This window comes from Vicugna pacos, chromosome 6, assembly GCF_048564905.1.
Source record: "Vicugna pacos chromosome 6, VicPac4, whole genome shotgun sequence".
Classification (NCBI taxonomy): domain Eukaryota; kingdom Metazoa; phylum Chordata; class Mammalia; order Artiodactyla; family Camelidae; genus Vicugna; species Vicugna pacos.
The window spans coordinates 29,494,309-29,512,481 of record NC_132992.1 but is presented as its reverse complement, the minus strand read 5'-3'; the positions used below and the strand labels follow the sequence as shown (position 1 = coordinate 29,512,481).

Sequence of the window (18,173 nt, the reverse complement as noted above, 5' to 3'; positions counted from 1 at the left end):
ATGGTTTAACTTTCCTTCCTTCCAGCTTTCAGCTTGAACCTCTCACTGCACTCAGCACATCAGTACCATCAACTGTTTACAGAGTTATCTTCCTCGTGGACAGTGGCTTTTCTTTTTTCTTTCTTCTTTTTTAAAAAAATCTTCCAGACCAGGCACTGTGCCTAACACAGGGTACATAACTATATTGTGAACAGAGTAGACAATTAAAAGCAATGAGGAGTGTTTACTTTGGATGTAAGAAAGGGCCAGAAAGGACTAGGAAGAAAACATTTGTTATGCTACATTAATTGGATGATGGATGTTCTAGACCTTCTTTGTATTATTTTCATGTAGTTTCTGTAACAGAAAGTTAAAAATGGCTCCCACTATCCATGTAACTAATTACCCTTCGCCCCCTTGGTTAAAATAGACTGAATTCGTAAAATGGACTACGGCGAAGCAGTAAAAAGCAACAAAATACTAAATCATAAAACGTGGGTGAGTCCCTCAAACTTTCTACTGTATAAGTGAGACACACACACGTGAACAAACTGAGCCTGCCTGAGTTAGGTTACAACTACCCAGCTGTTTCATATCAGGCAAGTGGTTTAACCTGTGTAGGGCTAGTTCCTTCACTGCAGAATAACTGTAGTACCTACCTCAGAGCTGACAGGTGAATTAAATGCTCATGTGCTCAGTAAGTGTGAGCGAAAGCAGTCATTTCCACAAAAATTCTCTTGCAGAGCTGGGAGCCCCTTTTGTCCAAGACCAGGTCTGCACTGTTCTCCTCCCGGGGGCCTGCTGCAGCCCACACCTCACCTGGGACCCACCCGCCTTTCCCTCCACGCCTCCTCTTGAACCCTGAGTTCAGCGTAACTGTAATAATCATACATACTCAGTCTTGAAGATCAGGAGGTTAAACAGAAAGGAAAAATGAATTCCCTGGAAGTCTCACCGTTCAGGTAACCACTAATGACATTTTGGTTTATACTTTTTAAAACCTCTTAAGCACTTAAGCCGTATCTGTATTTCTGTCTTCTTTTAATCGGAAACGAGTTCATATCATACACACGGCTCTGTTTTATAACCCGTCGTCTTACTTACTACGGCCCCTCCCCCAGACCCACCCCTGTCCCCCACTTCCAGCGCCCACTGGTCGGGCCTTCCCTCCGAACCCCCGGCTGCCCCGAGCCCCGGTTCCGGCCCCACCTGCCAGGCCCCGGGCCGCCCCGCCCCGCCCCCGCCGGCTTCCATCCCCGGCCCCGCACCCAGCGCTCGCGGCCACCGGGGGCCCGTCGCTCGCGGCTCCTCCGTGCGGCCCGTTTCCGGTGGGGCAGGGCGTCTCCGCAGCGGCCCGGCTCCCGCGCGCTCAGCACCGCGGGCGGCGGCCAGATGCAGGCAGAGCGAGGAGCTCGGGGCGGCCGGGGACGGCGGCCCGGCCGCGGCCGGCCCGGCTGGGAGCGCGACCGCGAGCGGGCGGGGGCCGCGGCGGCGGTGGCGAGAGGCGGCGGCGGCGGCGGCGGCGGCGGCGGCGGCGGCGGCGGCGGCGGCGGGGATGGAGGCGGCCGCCGGGGCCGCGGCCGGGGCTTCCGGGGCGGCCGCGGCGGCCGAGGAGGAGGCGCCCCGCGAGGCGGCCGCCGGGACCCGGGAGGCCGAGGCGCCGGGGCCACCGCACCGGTAAGAGGCGACGGCCGGTGGGGTCGGGGTGGGGGTCGGGGCGGGGGGAGGGGGTCCCGGCCGGGAGTCCGCAGCTGCCCGTGGCTGGCGGGGCGGCGGCAGCGGCGCCTGCGCCTGCGCGGGACGGGCGGAGGGCGGCGGGGGCGCGCGCCCGGGTGTGCACGCGGCGCGGGCGGGTGTGCGCCCCTTGCTGCCTCTCGGCTGGGCCGCCCCGGAGGGTCAGGTCCGTGGGCTTCCCCAGGGGCCCTGGCCCCATTATTAAAGAACCCAGGGGCCGCGGCTGTGTGTCCGGGCTGAGTCTAGGAGGCCTGTTGGGTTCGGGCGGGGCGTCAGTGTGACTGACCCTTGTGGGGTGGGGCCACCAGGGCTTGGTCTCCAGGTGCGTTACCATACGGGGAGTCGTTCCTGCTGTTAGGAGGGAAGGGATTTGGGGGTTCTGTTCACTGCCTGTGCAGTGCGTGGCGCACCGTAGGTGCATAATAAATGTTTATTGAATTAAAAAATGCCCCCGACCGACCTGACTCTACAGTACTTAGGGGTGGGATCAGATGCATAGTTCTGTCTTCTTTAAATAACGTAGTTCTCTTTTATTGTGTATGCGTAGGAATCGGGTCACTGGCCTTCGTCTAAACGAATTTTCAATCTGTAAATGTTTCAGCAGGTCTTAGTTTTAATAGCAATATAATCGGTCATATTCACACATTCTTAGTTGGAAACGTCTTACACCTGGGAACGGAATGATTTGGGGGCGGACTCTTACACTCAACTAAAGGAGTTAGATTGTCATTTTAATGAGCTGTTCAGCTGTTATTTTAACATTTGTAGTACAATACTGTCTATATTTTGAATTCTCAGGTTCATAGATTTAAAAATTACTGTAGTTTTTGGTTGATTTAAAATTTCCTATTACTGAAATATTTGTAATATCTTAAGGGCAAAGTAGGTAAAGGCGTCCCTAAAGATATTAGTTTGTGTACAGAAATGGAGTTGGAAAAAATTTAAGATTAAGTGTAGCATTTAAACTTGTTAGGATCAAAGTAGGTAGTAAGTAAAATTTGAGTGAAGTGTGAAGAAATTGTTAGTTAGCTCACCAGGAAATGAAGGAAACTCAGATCAGTCTAGGGCACTCTGTATCACATTTTGTCTTTATAACAACATTATTTATAAGTAAACTTTATCACAGCTCTGCCAGGGGCATAGCCGATGCTGCAGCCACTGTTAGCACCACCATCATATTTTCAGGCAGAGCTGGACAAGGAGAGGTTGAAAAGATTATTCCTCCATTTGGGTTTGGGTTTGTGGTCTCTAAGCTCCCTACCACTTTTCAGATTCTGAAGTGCTGTTCATATTTAGGCTTGCTAAGAGTACAATTCTTGGTGCCTAAAGACTAAATGGGGGACGGGGGAGGGTGTAGCTCAGTGGTAGAGTGCATACCTAGCATGCACGAGGCCCTGGGTTCAGTCCCCAGTACCACCGTTTAAAAATTACATATAATAAATAAACCTACATTACCTCCCCCCATAAAAAAAGTTTAAAAAAACTACATGGGACAAGATTTATTAACCTGCCTGAGGCTTCCTTGTTCTCAGCCCCAAATGGTGATTAATTGAAATGATTAGAAAGAAAAAAAATTTCACAGTAGAGTTTTAGCCATGTAAGGACCAGGTGTTTAATACTGTCTATTCCCTTTGCTTTCTACTTTGGACCACTGCGTATGTGTCACTTATAAGTGGAAAACCAGACAAAACAACTTCTTGATATGGAATCCTCCAAGATAACTTAGTTGAGTACATTGCATCTCCTAGTCTCTTGCTCTTTAATCATTCTCTCCATAAATGGTATTAGCCCCAAGCCTTTGGAGTTTGGGTAAGCATATTGTAAGGGTAATTATCTTCACTAAATACCCACTAGTAGTGTAATATTGCACTTGATGCCATCACTAATTAAAAAAACCCAAATACTAGGCATTGCTTAGTATTATATTATAATCTTTCTGACAAAATATTAACAGGGAGGAAGTCAAGGCCTACTGGCAGTCCTTGGAAATTCTTTTCTTCCCTTGGAAAATCTAATAACTCCGATTTGTTGAGCACTGAGTATGAGATGAGAAAACTGAGGCACAGTTAAATAATTTACAGTTAGGAGAGCTTGAGTGGTTTACCTGATATCACTCAACCACCAAATTGCGGAGTCTGAATTCAGCCCAGGCATTTGGGCTCCAAAGCTGATTGTTTAAACTGCTGCCCTAACCTGCCGCTGCAGTGACTGAGATTTGAGGAGGGGATGCGTGGAGGACTGAGTGATCCTTTTCACATACCTGTTTTCCTGATGTTTTGAGGTGACTGTAAGGGAATACAGAGACCAAATTCAGTTATTTTTTTAATTACTTATGTCCAATAAAAGATAAGACAACTCTATTTATATAAACTTGGACACATTTCTTTCTGACCAAACTTTTGCTTTGCAAACAGCATATAAATCCTTTGCTTGAATAATAATTAGTACTAGAGGTCTTTGACTTTTGCTTTGCTACTGTTTCACTTAGTAAAAGGGAAATCTATGACTTTGATGTTGAAGCTTAGTGTGAACCTGGAGGAGGAAACAAGGGCAAATCAAAGCTACTGGCAGGTTTCCAAGGCACTTGCTGTTTCGTGGTGGCTGAAAGGAGTCACCCTCATCATGTCAGCCAGATAGAGACCGAGAGCTTTAATAAACTCCAACTCGAGTGACAGCCTCTAGGCTGCATTGCTTCTGTTTTCAGAAAGCCTGAAGCAGATTTGGTTAGAAACAGACCGTGCTTAAGTGTCCCAAAAGAAAACTGCTTTGAGATTAGCTCTTGGTAATGCATGACATTGGCCCTCTCGAACGGCTGCTTCAACCCTGTAACCATTTTGGCTTCCTGATCCTTGCTAGTGTATTATACTGTCTGAGGTTGGCTTTTCTCACTGACCGTTATTTCACTTACATGTTTTCATTATTGACACAGACGATCCTTGAAAATTCCTACTTACAGTCTGCCTAAAAAAATTTGATGTATTATATATGATGTTGTATTTTAACATTTATAATTAACATTTAAATCAATGGTTCTGATTGTTTCAGAACATAAATTTTCCAGCATATTGTATATATTGACATTTTAAATAGAACTGTCATGTTTCTTATACACAGAGGGAGTCAAAGTACTACAGTCACTTAATATTCACCATCATCTGTCTGCGTATCTATCTGTTCTCCCTTTTTCTTGTTTCTTTTTTTGATGTATTTTTTCTTCCAGTTTTATTAAGATGTAACTGATACACAGCACTGTATCAATTTAAGGGAAAGAGCACAATGATTTGACTTACATCATGAAATGACTGTCACAGTAAGTTTAATGAACAGCCATCATCTCATATAGGTACAAAATTTTTAAAAAAAATGAAAATTTTTTTCCTTGTGTTGAGAACTCTTGGGACTAACTCTTAACTTTCATATATACCATACAGCAGTGTTACTTGTATTTTTCATGTTGTACGTTAAATCCCTAGTACTTATTTGTCTTATAACTGGAAATTTTTATGCCATCATCCATTTAAGAATCACATCAATAAACTCTAGCAGTGAGATTTACATTATTCCTTATTCTTTTAAACTTGTGTTTTAATTCCACATCTCCTATAGAATTTGACCCAATCTAATAGATTTTCGACCTTGAAAATTTTTTAGTGATTACACTTTCTGCTTCCTTGTAACAAATTTTGACTTAAAGTGTTTTAAGTTAAAATTACATTAATTAATGTATAATTTATGTTAATTAGCAACTATTAAACATAATTATAAAATTTTATTGTGAATGTATCTTATTTTCCCTAATGAGTTTAGCTGGGTATCCATGGATGAATATTACTTATTTCCTGAATGAGACAGGATTCACTGTCAATTCTCTTCCTAATTATTATTTTTATAGATATAAGTGCTGAAAAACATCGTTCTCATAAATAGGTCGATGGGAATGGATGGAGTTTTGTCATATAAATGTCACTCAGTTCTTTGAATACCTTTCTAATTATGTGCCAAAGTCATTATTATAAAACGTGTGATGTGTCAGCTGACAGCTGGGTTAGGTCCTCCTTCAATTTTGTTGAAAACAAGAAATTGAAAACTGTTTTGTGAGAGGACCTGTTACTCGGTGTTGTAGTTATACTGTCTCGACATCTACACCTGTATTTAAAGTTATCCTTTGCCTGGGATTTGGGGAGCCCCACAGTGAGACCGAGGACGGCCGGGAAGGGGTTGCCCTGACCTTGCATGCTTTCTACAACAGACTGCCCTTAGGGAGGTTTATGGACAGTGAGTATCTGGAACTTGATTCTTTTAAAAACAGGCTTGCTCAGAAACCCTCTGGAAGACCTTTCTGAAGCCCCAGGCATGGGCACGCTCCATCTGAGGCCTGCTGACTGAGGCCAGGCCTCCTGAGCACACCCTTCTCTCAGGAGCTTGTGTGGAGCCTGCGAGAGGAGGCACCGCCAGGGAGCAGGGGAGTCAGTGCCTGAAGCTCATCGCACGGCAGTCAGAAGGCCCCGTTCAGGGTCTCCTTCCCCCACCACATCACCCCCTGGCCTTCTCACACCTGAGCCCTGACCCCTGCTGGTACCCCTGATTTGAGCTGCCTTATCCTGCCACAGCCCTTGCTTGACATTCTGATTGGTCTTCAGGACAGGGGCTTGCCTTGTTCACTGTTCAAAATGGAAAAACAAAAAGGTCACATTACTTACCTTTTTGTTTTTTTTCTTTAGTGAGATAGTTTATTGCATGAATTCACCCAGAGGGTTAGATTTTTGTTTGTTTCTTTCTTTCTGGGGTTTTCTTTGGGTTTTGTACCACGTGCAGAATATGATTTCCAGTTTTGTCATTCTGGATAGTGTTACTGCTTGTTTGCCACTACCGCTAGGATGGAAAACGGCAGGCTTGTAATTCAAGACTGCTACTCTCTGTTTCCTGGGGAATTAGGGGGTAGGTAAGCCATTTCTGCTTTTTCCAATTTTTTTCAGAAAAATTGTGCTTCCTTTCCACAGTTCTGGGCAAGTGACCTCTAGAGAGGCTGTGTAGGTCATTTGGTTTTAACCACACCATAGCATGACTTACTAGCCTTTGTTTTGGACATTAATTTAAGTGGTTGTAAAGATGTTTTCTATTCAGTTGTTACTTTTCCCCATGTGCTTTGAAATACCAAAAGGAGAAATAAAGACAATACTAACACAATTATTTTTATTTTATAGACGCTACCGACTAACTTATTAGAGCACTGCATTCACTCTTTAAAATTTCATTTTCTTTTGTTAGAACATTTGTGTGTGTGTGTGTGTTGAGTTACCAACGATAAATTCTTTAACACTTTTTCCTTTTCTTTCTTCCTTTTGGATGGAAATAATCAATAACTTTGTTGGTCTGAATATTTCTAAATAAGCTGTCATGGGGTAGTGCACTTATAATTGTTATAGATGATATTTCACTTTTGAATGATTTTGTCAAAGGATTTTGAAGAGAAATACAAATTGATATGCTTAACGTTATCCTGATATTGCTAAGATGCTGTTTTTAGAATTTGACCGAACTGATGTCTGTCAGCCTTAGATTACTTTAAAGACAGTTTCTGTGAAGAACAACACTCCCAAGGATGCTGTGTCTGCCGTCCATGTCACATCACTGGTATGTGCAAGTAACATGAGCATTAAAACATATGCAGGAGACGGAGAGAATGAATTTCTCGTACATACTTAATTCTGCCTATTAGGACTGATGCAAATACGTCTGGTCTGTATTTCTTTGGTACGAAGTCAAACTTATATTGAGGGATAGCAAACACATGTTAATATTAACCTAAGCAAAGCCTAATTGGGATGACAGGACTATTACCAAAAATCATACATACTCCATTTCTATGTTAAGCTGTGGGAAATTACTAACACTGAGGGATTTTTGTAAATGAATGTGTATTCTGTGAAATAGTCACCATATTTAGATTTCCATAATCTCTGGCTTGAAAGGACCCTTAACAGCTCTATTGTGGGAAAATTTAAAGTTTATAGCCTCACCTGGCTTCATCTTGGCTTCCTGGCGGGCAGGGAGAAGAGGGGAAGGTTCTGTTGAGGCTAGCCTTCATTCTCAAAGTCTAATGCAGTGTGAATTTCATTGAAATAGTGGATTTGGATCTGTAGTTCTATTGTGAATCTAAAGTTCGCATCCCCAAAAGAATATGAAGACGAATATATGTATGTATATGCATGACTGGGGTATTGTGCTGTACACCAGAAAGTGACACATTGTAACTGACTGTACTTCAATTAAAAAAAAAAATCGGAAAAAAGAAAAGTTCACATCCCAGTAGCTGGATTCATGATACTGAGGACGAGGATATTTCACTCTCATTTTTTTTCTTTTACTACAAGGCTGATAATAAAATAACATGTCTTTGTTTAATATTCGGGCTAATGAAAGCCTGGTCTTACTTTATATTCCTGAAGGAGGCTTAATGTCTGTTGTAGACACACAAACTTCAGGTCCTCCTGAAGAAGTTAATGAGTTTTCTGAGAGCAAAGCTTGATTTAAAAAAATGAGTATTTTTCTGAAGACCAAGCGTGGCTTCCTGTTTTCCCTTAACTGTCCTTCACTCCACTCCAGGTTTTGGCTCACTGCTTCCTTTTCTATATCAGTGCAATGACTTTATAGAACGACCCTTTGTTCTATTGAGTTGTAAAGAGTATTTTTTCTCTTCTTCACAGCCAAGAGAATCATTGAATTAAGAGGTGACTAGAAAATGTAATTTTTAAGAGCAAAGGTTGATTTTTCGTTTTTACAATTAGGAAGTAGACTTTAAGTGGAGGGGTTTTTAGAAAGAGTCGGCAGGAAGTGGGGGGCTTCCGGTTTGCACCTCACTTGCCTTCGGCTTGGCTTCCTGGGGGGCAGGGAGAAGAGGGGAAGTTTCTGTTGAGGCCTGAGTCTGGGTGTCCATGCTGCTGAGGGCACCTCGGTGATACCATGCAGAGTGGGGTTTCTGGAAACTTAGTTGTTAGAGTTGAAGAATTTGGACAAATGGTGGTAATTATTTCAGGAAGCTTTAGATAACAGGGGCTTGGAGACAAATGAATAAGTAGGGTATAGCGTCTCCAAACCTAAGTAGTCTGCTTTTTGCCTGTCTCTCTTCCTTCCTTTCTCTCCTTTTCCCCGTACCTGTGATTTTGTTCTTTCATTGTTCTTTCAGGGGATAGATCCCATGGTGGTCAATAGTGTGTGTTTTGCAGTGTAGCAGACTAGTTAGAATCCTACCTTCCAACCCCCTACTTAACTGGTGTAAAACCTCAGGAAAGTTGCTTGAGCTTTCTGAAACTGTTTCCACGTGTGAAGGGTGACTAAGTGTGTCTCCCTCACAAAGCTGTAAGAATTGAAGTTAGGTGAACACAGTCAAAGGTGATTCTTTTATCTACAGTCACTCTGTGGTCCTCCCTCATGTGGGGTCTTCTCTTCCTGGGGTATGCAGGTCACATGCAGAACTGCACAGGTGGTCGCACATACACGTGAACGTAGAGATGTATAGAATATTTAGAATCTGTATTCCTTATTGAACAAGATAGTATCTTCTTTTCATTTAAAATTTCCTTAAAAGCTTTGAAGCATTAAGTCTTGCAGCCTTCACTGAGAGGCTCTGTGTGTGTATTTTGGGGTATGTTTTCATCAGGAAATTTACACCTCTGCCTTAGCCTTCACTTCCTGCTTGTGTAGAGCCTCAGGGTCAGCCCAAGGTGAGAGATCAGGGCCTTTTCAGATCCTTCCTGGGCATGCCCCAGGCCTTGCACATGTGCCTGACCATCTAGAGTCCCAGGAATGTTTCAAAGCTTTACAAAGCCCCCTTGGGCATCTCATTCCCCAGTTTTACCTTAGAAGTTTCAGCCTCTTATGAGCCCACCTGGTATCATTGACTCAGGCAGCTGTGATTTTTGGTACTGGTGGTGTTTTTTTTTTTTTTTAATAAACTTCCTGGTTATTGAACTGTTTACACAGAGTGAGCTCTAAGTCTGCTGGAATAAAAATGAGATCTGAGAATGGAGCTTTTCACAGAGCTTCCGGAAAAGTGAAATAGTGACAGGTCTCTGGGGATGGGGCTTTCGGCAAGCTTTTCTGTCTTCTCCAGCGGCTGCAGGTTTTCAGAGTCATCGTTGTGGGGCTCTTGGTTTTCAGAGCTACTGCAGAGCTGGGTGGAGTGGAATTGGAAGAGGCAAGTTGCTGTTCTTACGTTTAGCTGTTTTTCTTGAATAAACACTCTTTGAATTGTTGCAAGGTTTTGGTTAATTTCCATAGCTTGGAAAGAGTTGGTTTTGACAATTTTTACCTGTGTTCTTGTTGCTTTTGTGGTGGAGTGGATTTTTGGAAGTCCTCGCGCCACCATTCTGGAAGTACTTCTATTCTACTAGTTTTTGAAGCTGCCCTTGCTACTCTTTCTAACTTTTGGAAGCTTCTTTTTCTATTTTGACAAAACATGTCTCCCTTTAACTGTGTTATGTGTAGACCAGAGTTCTGTTCTGTTCTGGGACAACAGTTTCTGATTGAGCCAAAACACAAAACTCTATTAAGAATAAAAAAGGTCCTGGGGGACTTTTTAATGTTTAATATGAGGCACTTAAAAACATTTTTTTTCTTTCTGAAACCATCCACTTGGCTTTGATCACATACATAGTCAGAGTATGTTAAGTAGGTGAAAGCTATTTTTAATTATTTAGTGAGATGTGATATTTTATTATTTTATGAGACTACTCTTATCATCCCCCTGAAGGGTTCTGGCACCTAATCTACTGTTTGTATTTCTTAGTACCTCCAGGGTGTACATTCACTCATGTAGGATCACTGCACACTATACCGTGGTCTCCATTATGTGAGTTCTTCCATCCTAAACTTATTTTAAGTTTGACCTCCTGCATTGTAACTCCCCTTGCTATCAAAATTCATCCCTGCTTCCTTCCTTCCCTTTTGCATCAGAGATAACAGGTATCTCCTAAGGCCTAAAGTTCTACGTATTCTGTTAAATAACAGAAAGATGCCAAGAAGGAAAGAAAAATGACCTATAATATCACCACCCAGAAATAGCCACTGTTAACATTTTGATGTATGTTCTTTTGATGCAAAACTGGAAAGATGTTATGGTAAGACTTTTAAGGAAAAACAATAGTATGTATTTATGTGAAAATTATAAGTTGTTTACAAGCATTTAAAATCCTGAAAGGGTGTGAATACATATCAAGCTGTTAATCTGTGTTTGGAGTGGGGAAAATATGGAGACCACATGGAACTTTATCTTTCCCTTTATACAGATATTTTGTAGTTGTGTATTATCAGAAAGATTTTCTGTTTTGAAAAGAGAATTCTGCAGATGTGCTTTGACTAGAAAACAAGGCAAGACAGGCAGGCAAGATGATGTACATACAGATGAGAGGGAGCATCTCCGGGTGCTGGGACTGCGAGGTGTCCTACACTGTGGTGAGTAGGAGGGTTTCGTGGGGAAAGATGACCCCTTCAGTTAGGACAGGTGACATTCCTGTCCCCCTCCTAGTTCCCTCTCTCCACACACACACACGCACACACACACACACACACAATTTTGTTTCTTTTCCAAGATTTTTTGAATCTTTAAGAGTAAATGGTAGACATGATGTCCCTTTACCCCTAACTATTTCAGTGTGTATTTTCCCAAAGCACGGAAATCTCTCACGTAACTACAGGACAATCATCAGTTGCTTCTCTCCTGCTTGTTCTCCCCGTCCCCAAGCCTCTAGACTTCTCACCTATTTTACAAGCTACTCAAAATTCTTTTTAGTAAGTTCCCTTTCTGCCTAAGTTGGCCAGAGTTGATTTCTATAGGTTGCAGCCCAAACTCTGGCTCCTATATTACATTTATTCACACTCTCCGCTTTTCAAAATCTTGTTCCTTTTCACATGCTTAGTTCGAACGCCACCGTTTTTGGGTGAAGCTTCGGGTTTTTCTCAGCAATGCTGTATTTTGTAAATATAGTGCTTACTTTTAACCTTCATTTTATTACAGCCAGTTATTTACTTGAAGACCTGTACAGGATACGGCCCTGTGGTTTTCAGAAAAAGTCCAATAAATGTTTTTTGAATGGGTGATAGGATGTAGAAAGTAATTTAGAAGGTAAATTGGGCAAGCCAGAGAGTGTGTTTTTAGACAGTGCCTCTTTGGGAGTTCAGGTCAGGGGAACCCTTTGTTTCATTTGCCTTTGTTACAATTTGAGGTATACTTTTGGTGATTGAAAGCTCAGTAACTAAAAAGTTACTGCTCTCCCAAGGGCCAGATTTATACAAAAGCTTTAAATCACATTGGATTTTATATTCTGCTAGTTCTAAATCTATTAAACTTTCCAGTTTAATGCAAGCCACAGATTTTTTTAAACTGTGAGAATAAAACAGGAATTATAGGATCCAGAGGTCTTATATCTGTGGGAGCCCTCTTCATTATTTTGTTCTGTTTAAGTTTTAACCTCATTTATTAAATATATTATTCAAGCTTGATTCTTATTTTGTTTGTATGTTGGAGTCCTTGCCATTTTACCTTTGCCATTTTATTGGTCAATTATTAAATAGGAATTTTTTTAAGGCTGTCTGGTTATACAGTTATGTATTTTTTTTATTATGTTTGATATATTAGATTCCGTAAGAAATTTTAGTGCTTATTTCTGTTTTTTTCCTTAACTATTTACTGAACTATTAGTGATGAATTGGCAAGAATACATGTCTGTTAAATTAAAACTAGAATTTATTTATAAAAATAACTATTAAAAATAGTTCTATGTATAGAATAGTGGGATTTGAGAAGAAAATTTTTTTGACCTAGCAGGGAATAATTAAAGTAACTAACTTTTTAGTAGTGTTTCTTTATGCTGTAAAATTAAGTCAGGACTAACCTAGGGCAGAGCATTTCTTATCTCTCAATTTTTAAATAATAATAATAATTATTATTATTAATTGTGTTTCTTTTGCCAAATAGAAATGGTGGGTTTTTTTCTTTGCTTCAGAGAGATGGTGGAAACATTAATTTGGTTGCTTATAAATATTTAAAAATCTATGTTAATTTCTGTGTAGATAAACTTCCTAATAAAACTATATACAGGAAGAACCTTTAAAACTATGCTTTTTAAGAAAAGTGTTGGTTATATTCAGTATTGGCTGAACCCAGATACTCTTTTGAGTGGGAATTGACACAACCCATAAATGAGGCCATTTGACATCAGAATTTAGCCTATGGCCTTGCAATTCTATCTTTAGCAATTTACTGATATGTCTGGACAGGTGAGAAAGGAAAGTAGATCATTGTTCTTTGCAACGTTGTCTAAAATAAGGAAAATCTAGAAACAACTTCCTAAATCTCTATTAAGAAGGACTGGTCAAATAAATTATGGTATGTCTATGCAGGGGGACACCATGCCGCTGTTAAAGAATGGGGTAAATATGGAAAATGTCTAATATTGAGGAAACAAGTTACTTCAGAGAAGTTCACATAGTATTATATTTGTGTAAAAAGATATTCATACATAGCTATAGAATGGAAGGCTAGATAGGAAACACGTGTAGTGGTTACCTTTGGGGGAGTAAGACTAGGAGAAAAGGAGGATTTTCTTTTATGTTTTTCTGTACTATTTGAATTTTATTTTGTTGCCGTGAACACGCATTACTCATATGAGTAAAGAAACAAATTAAATAGTAAGTTGAATTAACTAAAACTGCTTCTTTAGGTCCTGAAAGAAATCCTCACATTTAAAGGATGGCCAGAACCTCCCTGAGAAGGAAGCAGGCAGGGTTACATGTTAGTGTTAGAGTCTGTAGATGAAGAAATTGGTAGGTGGGTGGAGTTAGGCCTTTTCAAGGATACAGCCGAGTATTTGGTGCTGGGATTGGTACTTGAACTTGAGGTTTCTGACTTCTAGGATGAGACAATTTTTTGGTTTATGTTATATAATGATCAAAACAATGAATTGTGGGTTTTTTCCCCCTCCTAGAACCGTAGGTACTTTTCACGCTTTCCTATCAAGCATATATATCTTTCTTTTGTAATATAGCAAATGGTGAGGATATTACTGAATTGTAGCTTAACCCTTAGATCTGTTGACTTAGCCTTTCTAATTTGTTCAATGTGTATCTTATTACTCTTAGAGATAGCAAAAGGTGGAGTAGTGAAATGTGGAGATGGGAATGTAAGATTTTCAGCAAATGACACAGAAAGGGAGGTTTCCGCCCAGTATCCTAAAGTCTAGGTGTGTGGCCTCTCCACACTGCACTCCCCAGGCTGTAAAAGCTCTGCTTCCGTTCCTCAGACTCTAGTTCCTTAAACATAAGGGGTTCTGAGTGGGCCGCTCTGATATGTGATGTTAAAAAGACTGGGAAACTTTTGCATCCCACTTACTATCCCATCTCAATTTCTTTCTTTTATTAAATTGGGACATCTTTGGCAAACAAGTATTAATTCATTCTCATTCTCTCTCACTTATAAAACGTTTAAATGTGAAAGCCTTTAAGAGAGCACTCAGTTTCTGAATGTCATCATGATAGTTTATAATCAATTGCATCATTCTATAGATTTAAAAAATGTGTTAGATTCAGATGTGCTCTGTAAGCACACATTCTGGAAGTGCTGATGCCTTAAAAGTGACTGTGAAATGGTGATGCTTCATTTCTCTTTACAAAACTTCTGATAAAAGGATTTTTTTTTTTAATTAGAAGAGAATAGGACAGGTAAAAGCAAATGTGTAAGTGCTTTTTGGCCTAACCAAATAAAGGACAATCGAGCCATCTGTCAAATGCAGGTTGAACTAGATGTGTTAACTCCAAGGCCCTAGTCCAGCTCCGGAACAGCAATGAGAAGACAGTTCCAGGCCACTCCTAGGCGTCATCTGCACGGAATATGTATCCGCTCACGGCTGAAATGACACCAGCAGCCAAAGTGCAGTTTCAGCAGTGAACAGCAGGCGGCGGGAGCGGCCCAACATTGTTCCAAATGGGAGTAACATTCCTTTCATACCACACTGAGTGGATGAGCACGGAATGCGTGCAAACCTGAGTGTGTTCAAACCTTAACTTAGTGGGTTAAAACCAGAGCAACACAGGCTTGCTTGTAATTACAGTTCTTTACCCCTCACTTGTGACTACTTCCTAGATTGTTGATATTGTTGCAAACCAGACTGGAAATCTGAGAAATGATGTATGCGCATCATTCTCTTTTGTGTTTCTCCTCCCCTTGTTTTGCTAGAAACACTGAGGAAAAAAGAATGGGAGAAACAAGTTATAGAACAAAGTCTTCTTTTGATGTTGGGGTTTCTTGTGTCTTGAGAATGTGTGGGGATTATTTCTGATCATGGGTGTATATGTCGTGGTTGAAGGTAATTCAGGCAAAGAATATTAGCAAATGTGTGAGTTTAAGATGCTGTTTAATATTTTATTCTTAACATAGGCATTTCTAGATGAAAATGTTGACTGAAACTGACTTGTATAAACTCCAGATCTGGTATGTAGTCTCATATTTGTGAAATTTCATGATAGTTTCATTGATTGTTGTGCATGAATGGCTTAGAGTCAAGGTAGTGCTTGCAGAATACATTCTGTGGAATAAAAGCAAACTTGGGGAGCTGTTCTTTTCTTTGGGGTTATGAGTCTCTTCTGATACACTGACTTTTGTTTACACTACTCTCTTCATTTTCGGGATTTGAGAAAGTGAGTTTATAGCTGCAGTTTATGTGTGTGGTGAGTTTTGGTGCCAAGCCATCTGTACTTGCTCACTTCCAAAGCTGGTGTATCTTTAAATGCGTATTTATTTTGAAAGAGCAAATCAAAGAGGCACCTTTCTTTTTTAGTGCAGGAGCTGACTGTATATGTTGTATAAACACATGCAATTGGCCCTCTCTATAGCTATACATAGAGTAGTATGTGAATGAATATATGAGTTGCATATTCATATGCTATTTGGAAGCTCTTTATATCCTCATTTTTTCCTTATTTTTTTTTTTAGTGGGGGGAAGGTAATTAGGTTAATTTATTTATTTTAATGGCGGTACTGGGGATTGCACCCAGGACCTCCTGCATGCCAGACAAGCACTTTACCACTGAACTGTACCCTCCCGCTCCTTTTTGTTTATAGTAATTTTATGACTTAATAGTTTTCCCTAATGAATACTCTGTGGGCAAAATATCTTCCTTTTTTGTTTTCTGACCTAAGTACTGATGATGTTACAGACTGAGTGTTTCTATTTCCCCCAAATTCATATATTGATGCCTTCACCCCAGGTGACAGGTGACTGCTTTTGGAGATTGGCTTGTGAGGAGTTGACAAAGATTAAATGAGATCGTAAGGGCAGGGCCCTAGTCTGATCAAGCTGGTGCTCTGTAAGAAAAGGGAGAGAGACCAGAGCCCTCTCTCCTGGATACAGCAAGATGGCGGCTGCCTTCCAGCCGGGTAAGCTGGTCCTCACCAGACACTGAGTGTGCTGGTGCCTTGACCTTGGACTTCCCAGCCTCCTGTGAGAAGTAAATTTCTGCTGTTGAGGCCACCTTGTCTGTGGTATTTGGTTACGGCAGTCAGTGTGACTGATAGAACGGCTAACTTTCTAACCATAAATGAACAGGTGTTTTTAACAGCAGTTAATGTGAAGACTTCAGATGAAATGGAATAAGAAACTGATAGGAATTTTAATGCAAACTAAGGCCAGGCAGCTGTTACTGAAGTGAATAGTCCAGCCTGCTTTTTGCTGGAGCTTATATATATTGGTTGTTTTAGTCACTGATCTTTGTGTTCTCACTTGTGATTGTTTACGTCTATGAATAACTCTTTTTTTCTTCTTTTCCTTTAACATGTGAAAGCACCACCTGATGCTGGGGCTCTCTTGGCTAGAAGCAGGAGAGCTCTGTCTAGAGGCAGCGTGTTCATTTTTTATTGTTGCTGTTAACAAATTGCCAAAAAGCTAGTGGTTTAAAGCAAAACAAATTTCTTATCCTCTGGTTCTGGAGGCCCAGTGTGGGTCTCACTGGGCTAAAATCAAGGTGTCGGCAGGGCTGCGTTCCTCACTGGAGGATATCCCAGTTAGAGTGTTCCCAGCTTCCGGAAGCTGCCTACGTTCTGGCTCTTGGCCTCTTCCTCTGAAGCCAGTAACATAGCGTCTGTCTGACTGCTTCTGTGGTCAAATCTCTTTCCCTTTCTCTCTTTTTCTGCCTCCCTCTTCCACTTTTAAGGACTCCTGTGATGCCATGGGGCCCACTCGGAAAATCCAGGACCATCTCCCTGTTTTAAGGCCAGCTAATTAGCAACCTTAATTAATTCCCCTTTGCAGTGTCCCCTAACATAGTCGCAGGCTCAGGGGATGTGGACATGGGCATCTCGGGGAGGCCTTATTCTGCCATCACAGGCAGCAGGTGATGTATTTAATGGAGTGTGAGAAAACTTGGAGAATTAATTACTGGAGTTCCTGTCTTTCAGCCTGTCTTTTCCTGGAGGAATAGTGGTCTGCATTTCTCAACTGCTTAGAACCATGCCCTCTTTTGAAAAACAAAAATCTCATCTATTCTGTGGTCAACAATAAACATAGCTCCCCTCCCCACCCCCCTGCACCGAAATATTCACATGAAGTCAATCCCCCTTCCTGCAAGCCTTTGCACTGAGCGAGGTTTGTCCCACCCGTCCTAAGGCTGCATCTGGGCCGCTGTTGTGGACTTGTGGAGTATTTTAGGCCCTGGGCTTTAATGTTAACACTTCTGTTTCACTTAAAATCTGGTGGTATTTGCTTTATTCTTACTACCAGCCCCGTTTCTCCAATACTAGCAATTATTTGATACTGCTTTTGTGAACTTTATTTGAAGAGGTAAGCATGCCTAGCAAATATTTTCTGAAAATATACTTAAGAGGTAGGTAGAGTGTGGATGGTGCTTGTTCAGAAAAAGCAGAAGACCTACAATCTCAATTGCTTAGTCAATTCGAAGCTGATTTTCAGTCTCATTGTTGTATCAACTGAAATAACTCATAACACTAGAATAAGGTGATTACTTTTGTTGGTATGTGGTCTCAGAGCATGCATCCTGCAGGGAGATTTTATATATATATCATTATAAAATAGACTTTATGGACTTTATGGGAACAGTTTTAGATTTACAGAGAAATTGAGAGACTAGTTTAAAGTCCCCACATATACCACACCCAGTTCCCCTGTAGTTAACATCTAACGTTAACATGTACTCTTGTTACAATTAATGAACCAATATTGATGTATTGTAATTAGCTAAAGGCCATGCTGTCAATTTTGTTTTCTAGTAGAAAAGAAAAAATCTGGTGTTTGAGAATATTATGTTTTTGGGTGGGTAATTTGGTTTGTTTGTTTATTTAATGGAGGTGCCGGGGATTGAACCCAGGACGTCATTCATGCTAAGTACACACACCACCACTGAGCTGTGCCCTCCTCCTGAGAATATTATTTATGAAACATAAGTAATGTGTT

At 41.2% G+C, this 18,173-nt stretch overlaps 1 protein-coding gene across 1 annotated transcript in view; it reads left to right on the top strand.

Moving 5' to 3' along the window:
• Nucleotides 1–1,218: 1,218 nt before the first annotated feature.
• The window catches only part of AVEN (apoptosis and caspase activation inhibitor), a 154,500-nt gene continuing 137,545 nt past the window's right edge, over nucleotides 1,219–18,173 (top strand). Inside the window, exon 1 of the mRNA XM_072962748.1 lies at nucleotides 1,219–1,656. Coding sequence (XP_072818849.1) covers nucleotides 1,372–1,656 — 285 coding nt within the window. The 5' untranslated portion in view covers nucleotides 1,219–1,371. The remainder of the gene's footprint in view (nucleotides 1,657–18,173) is intronic.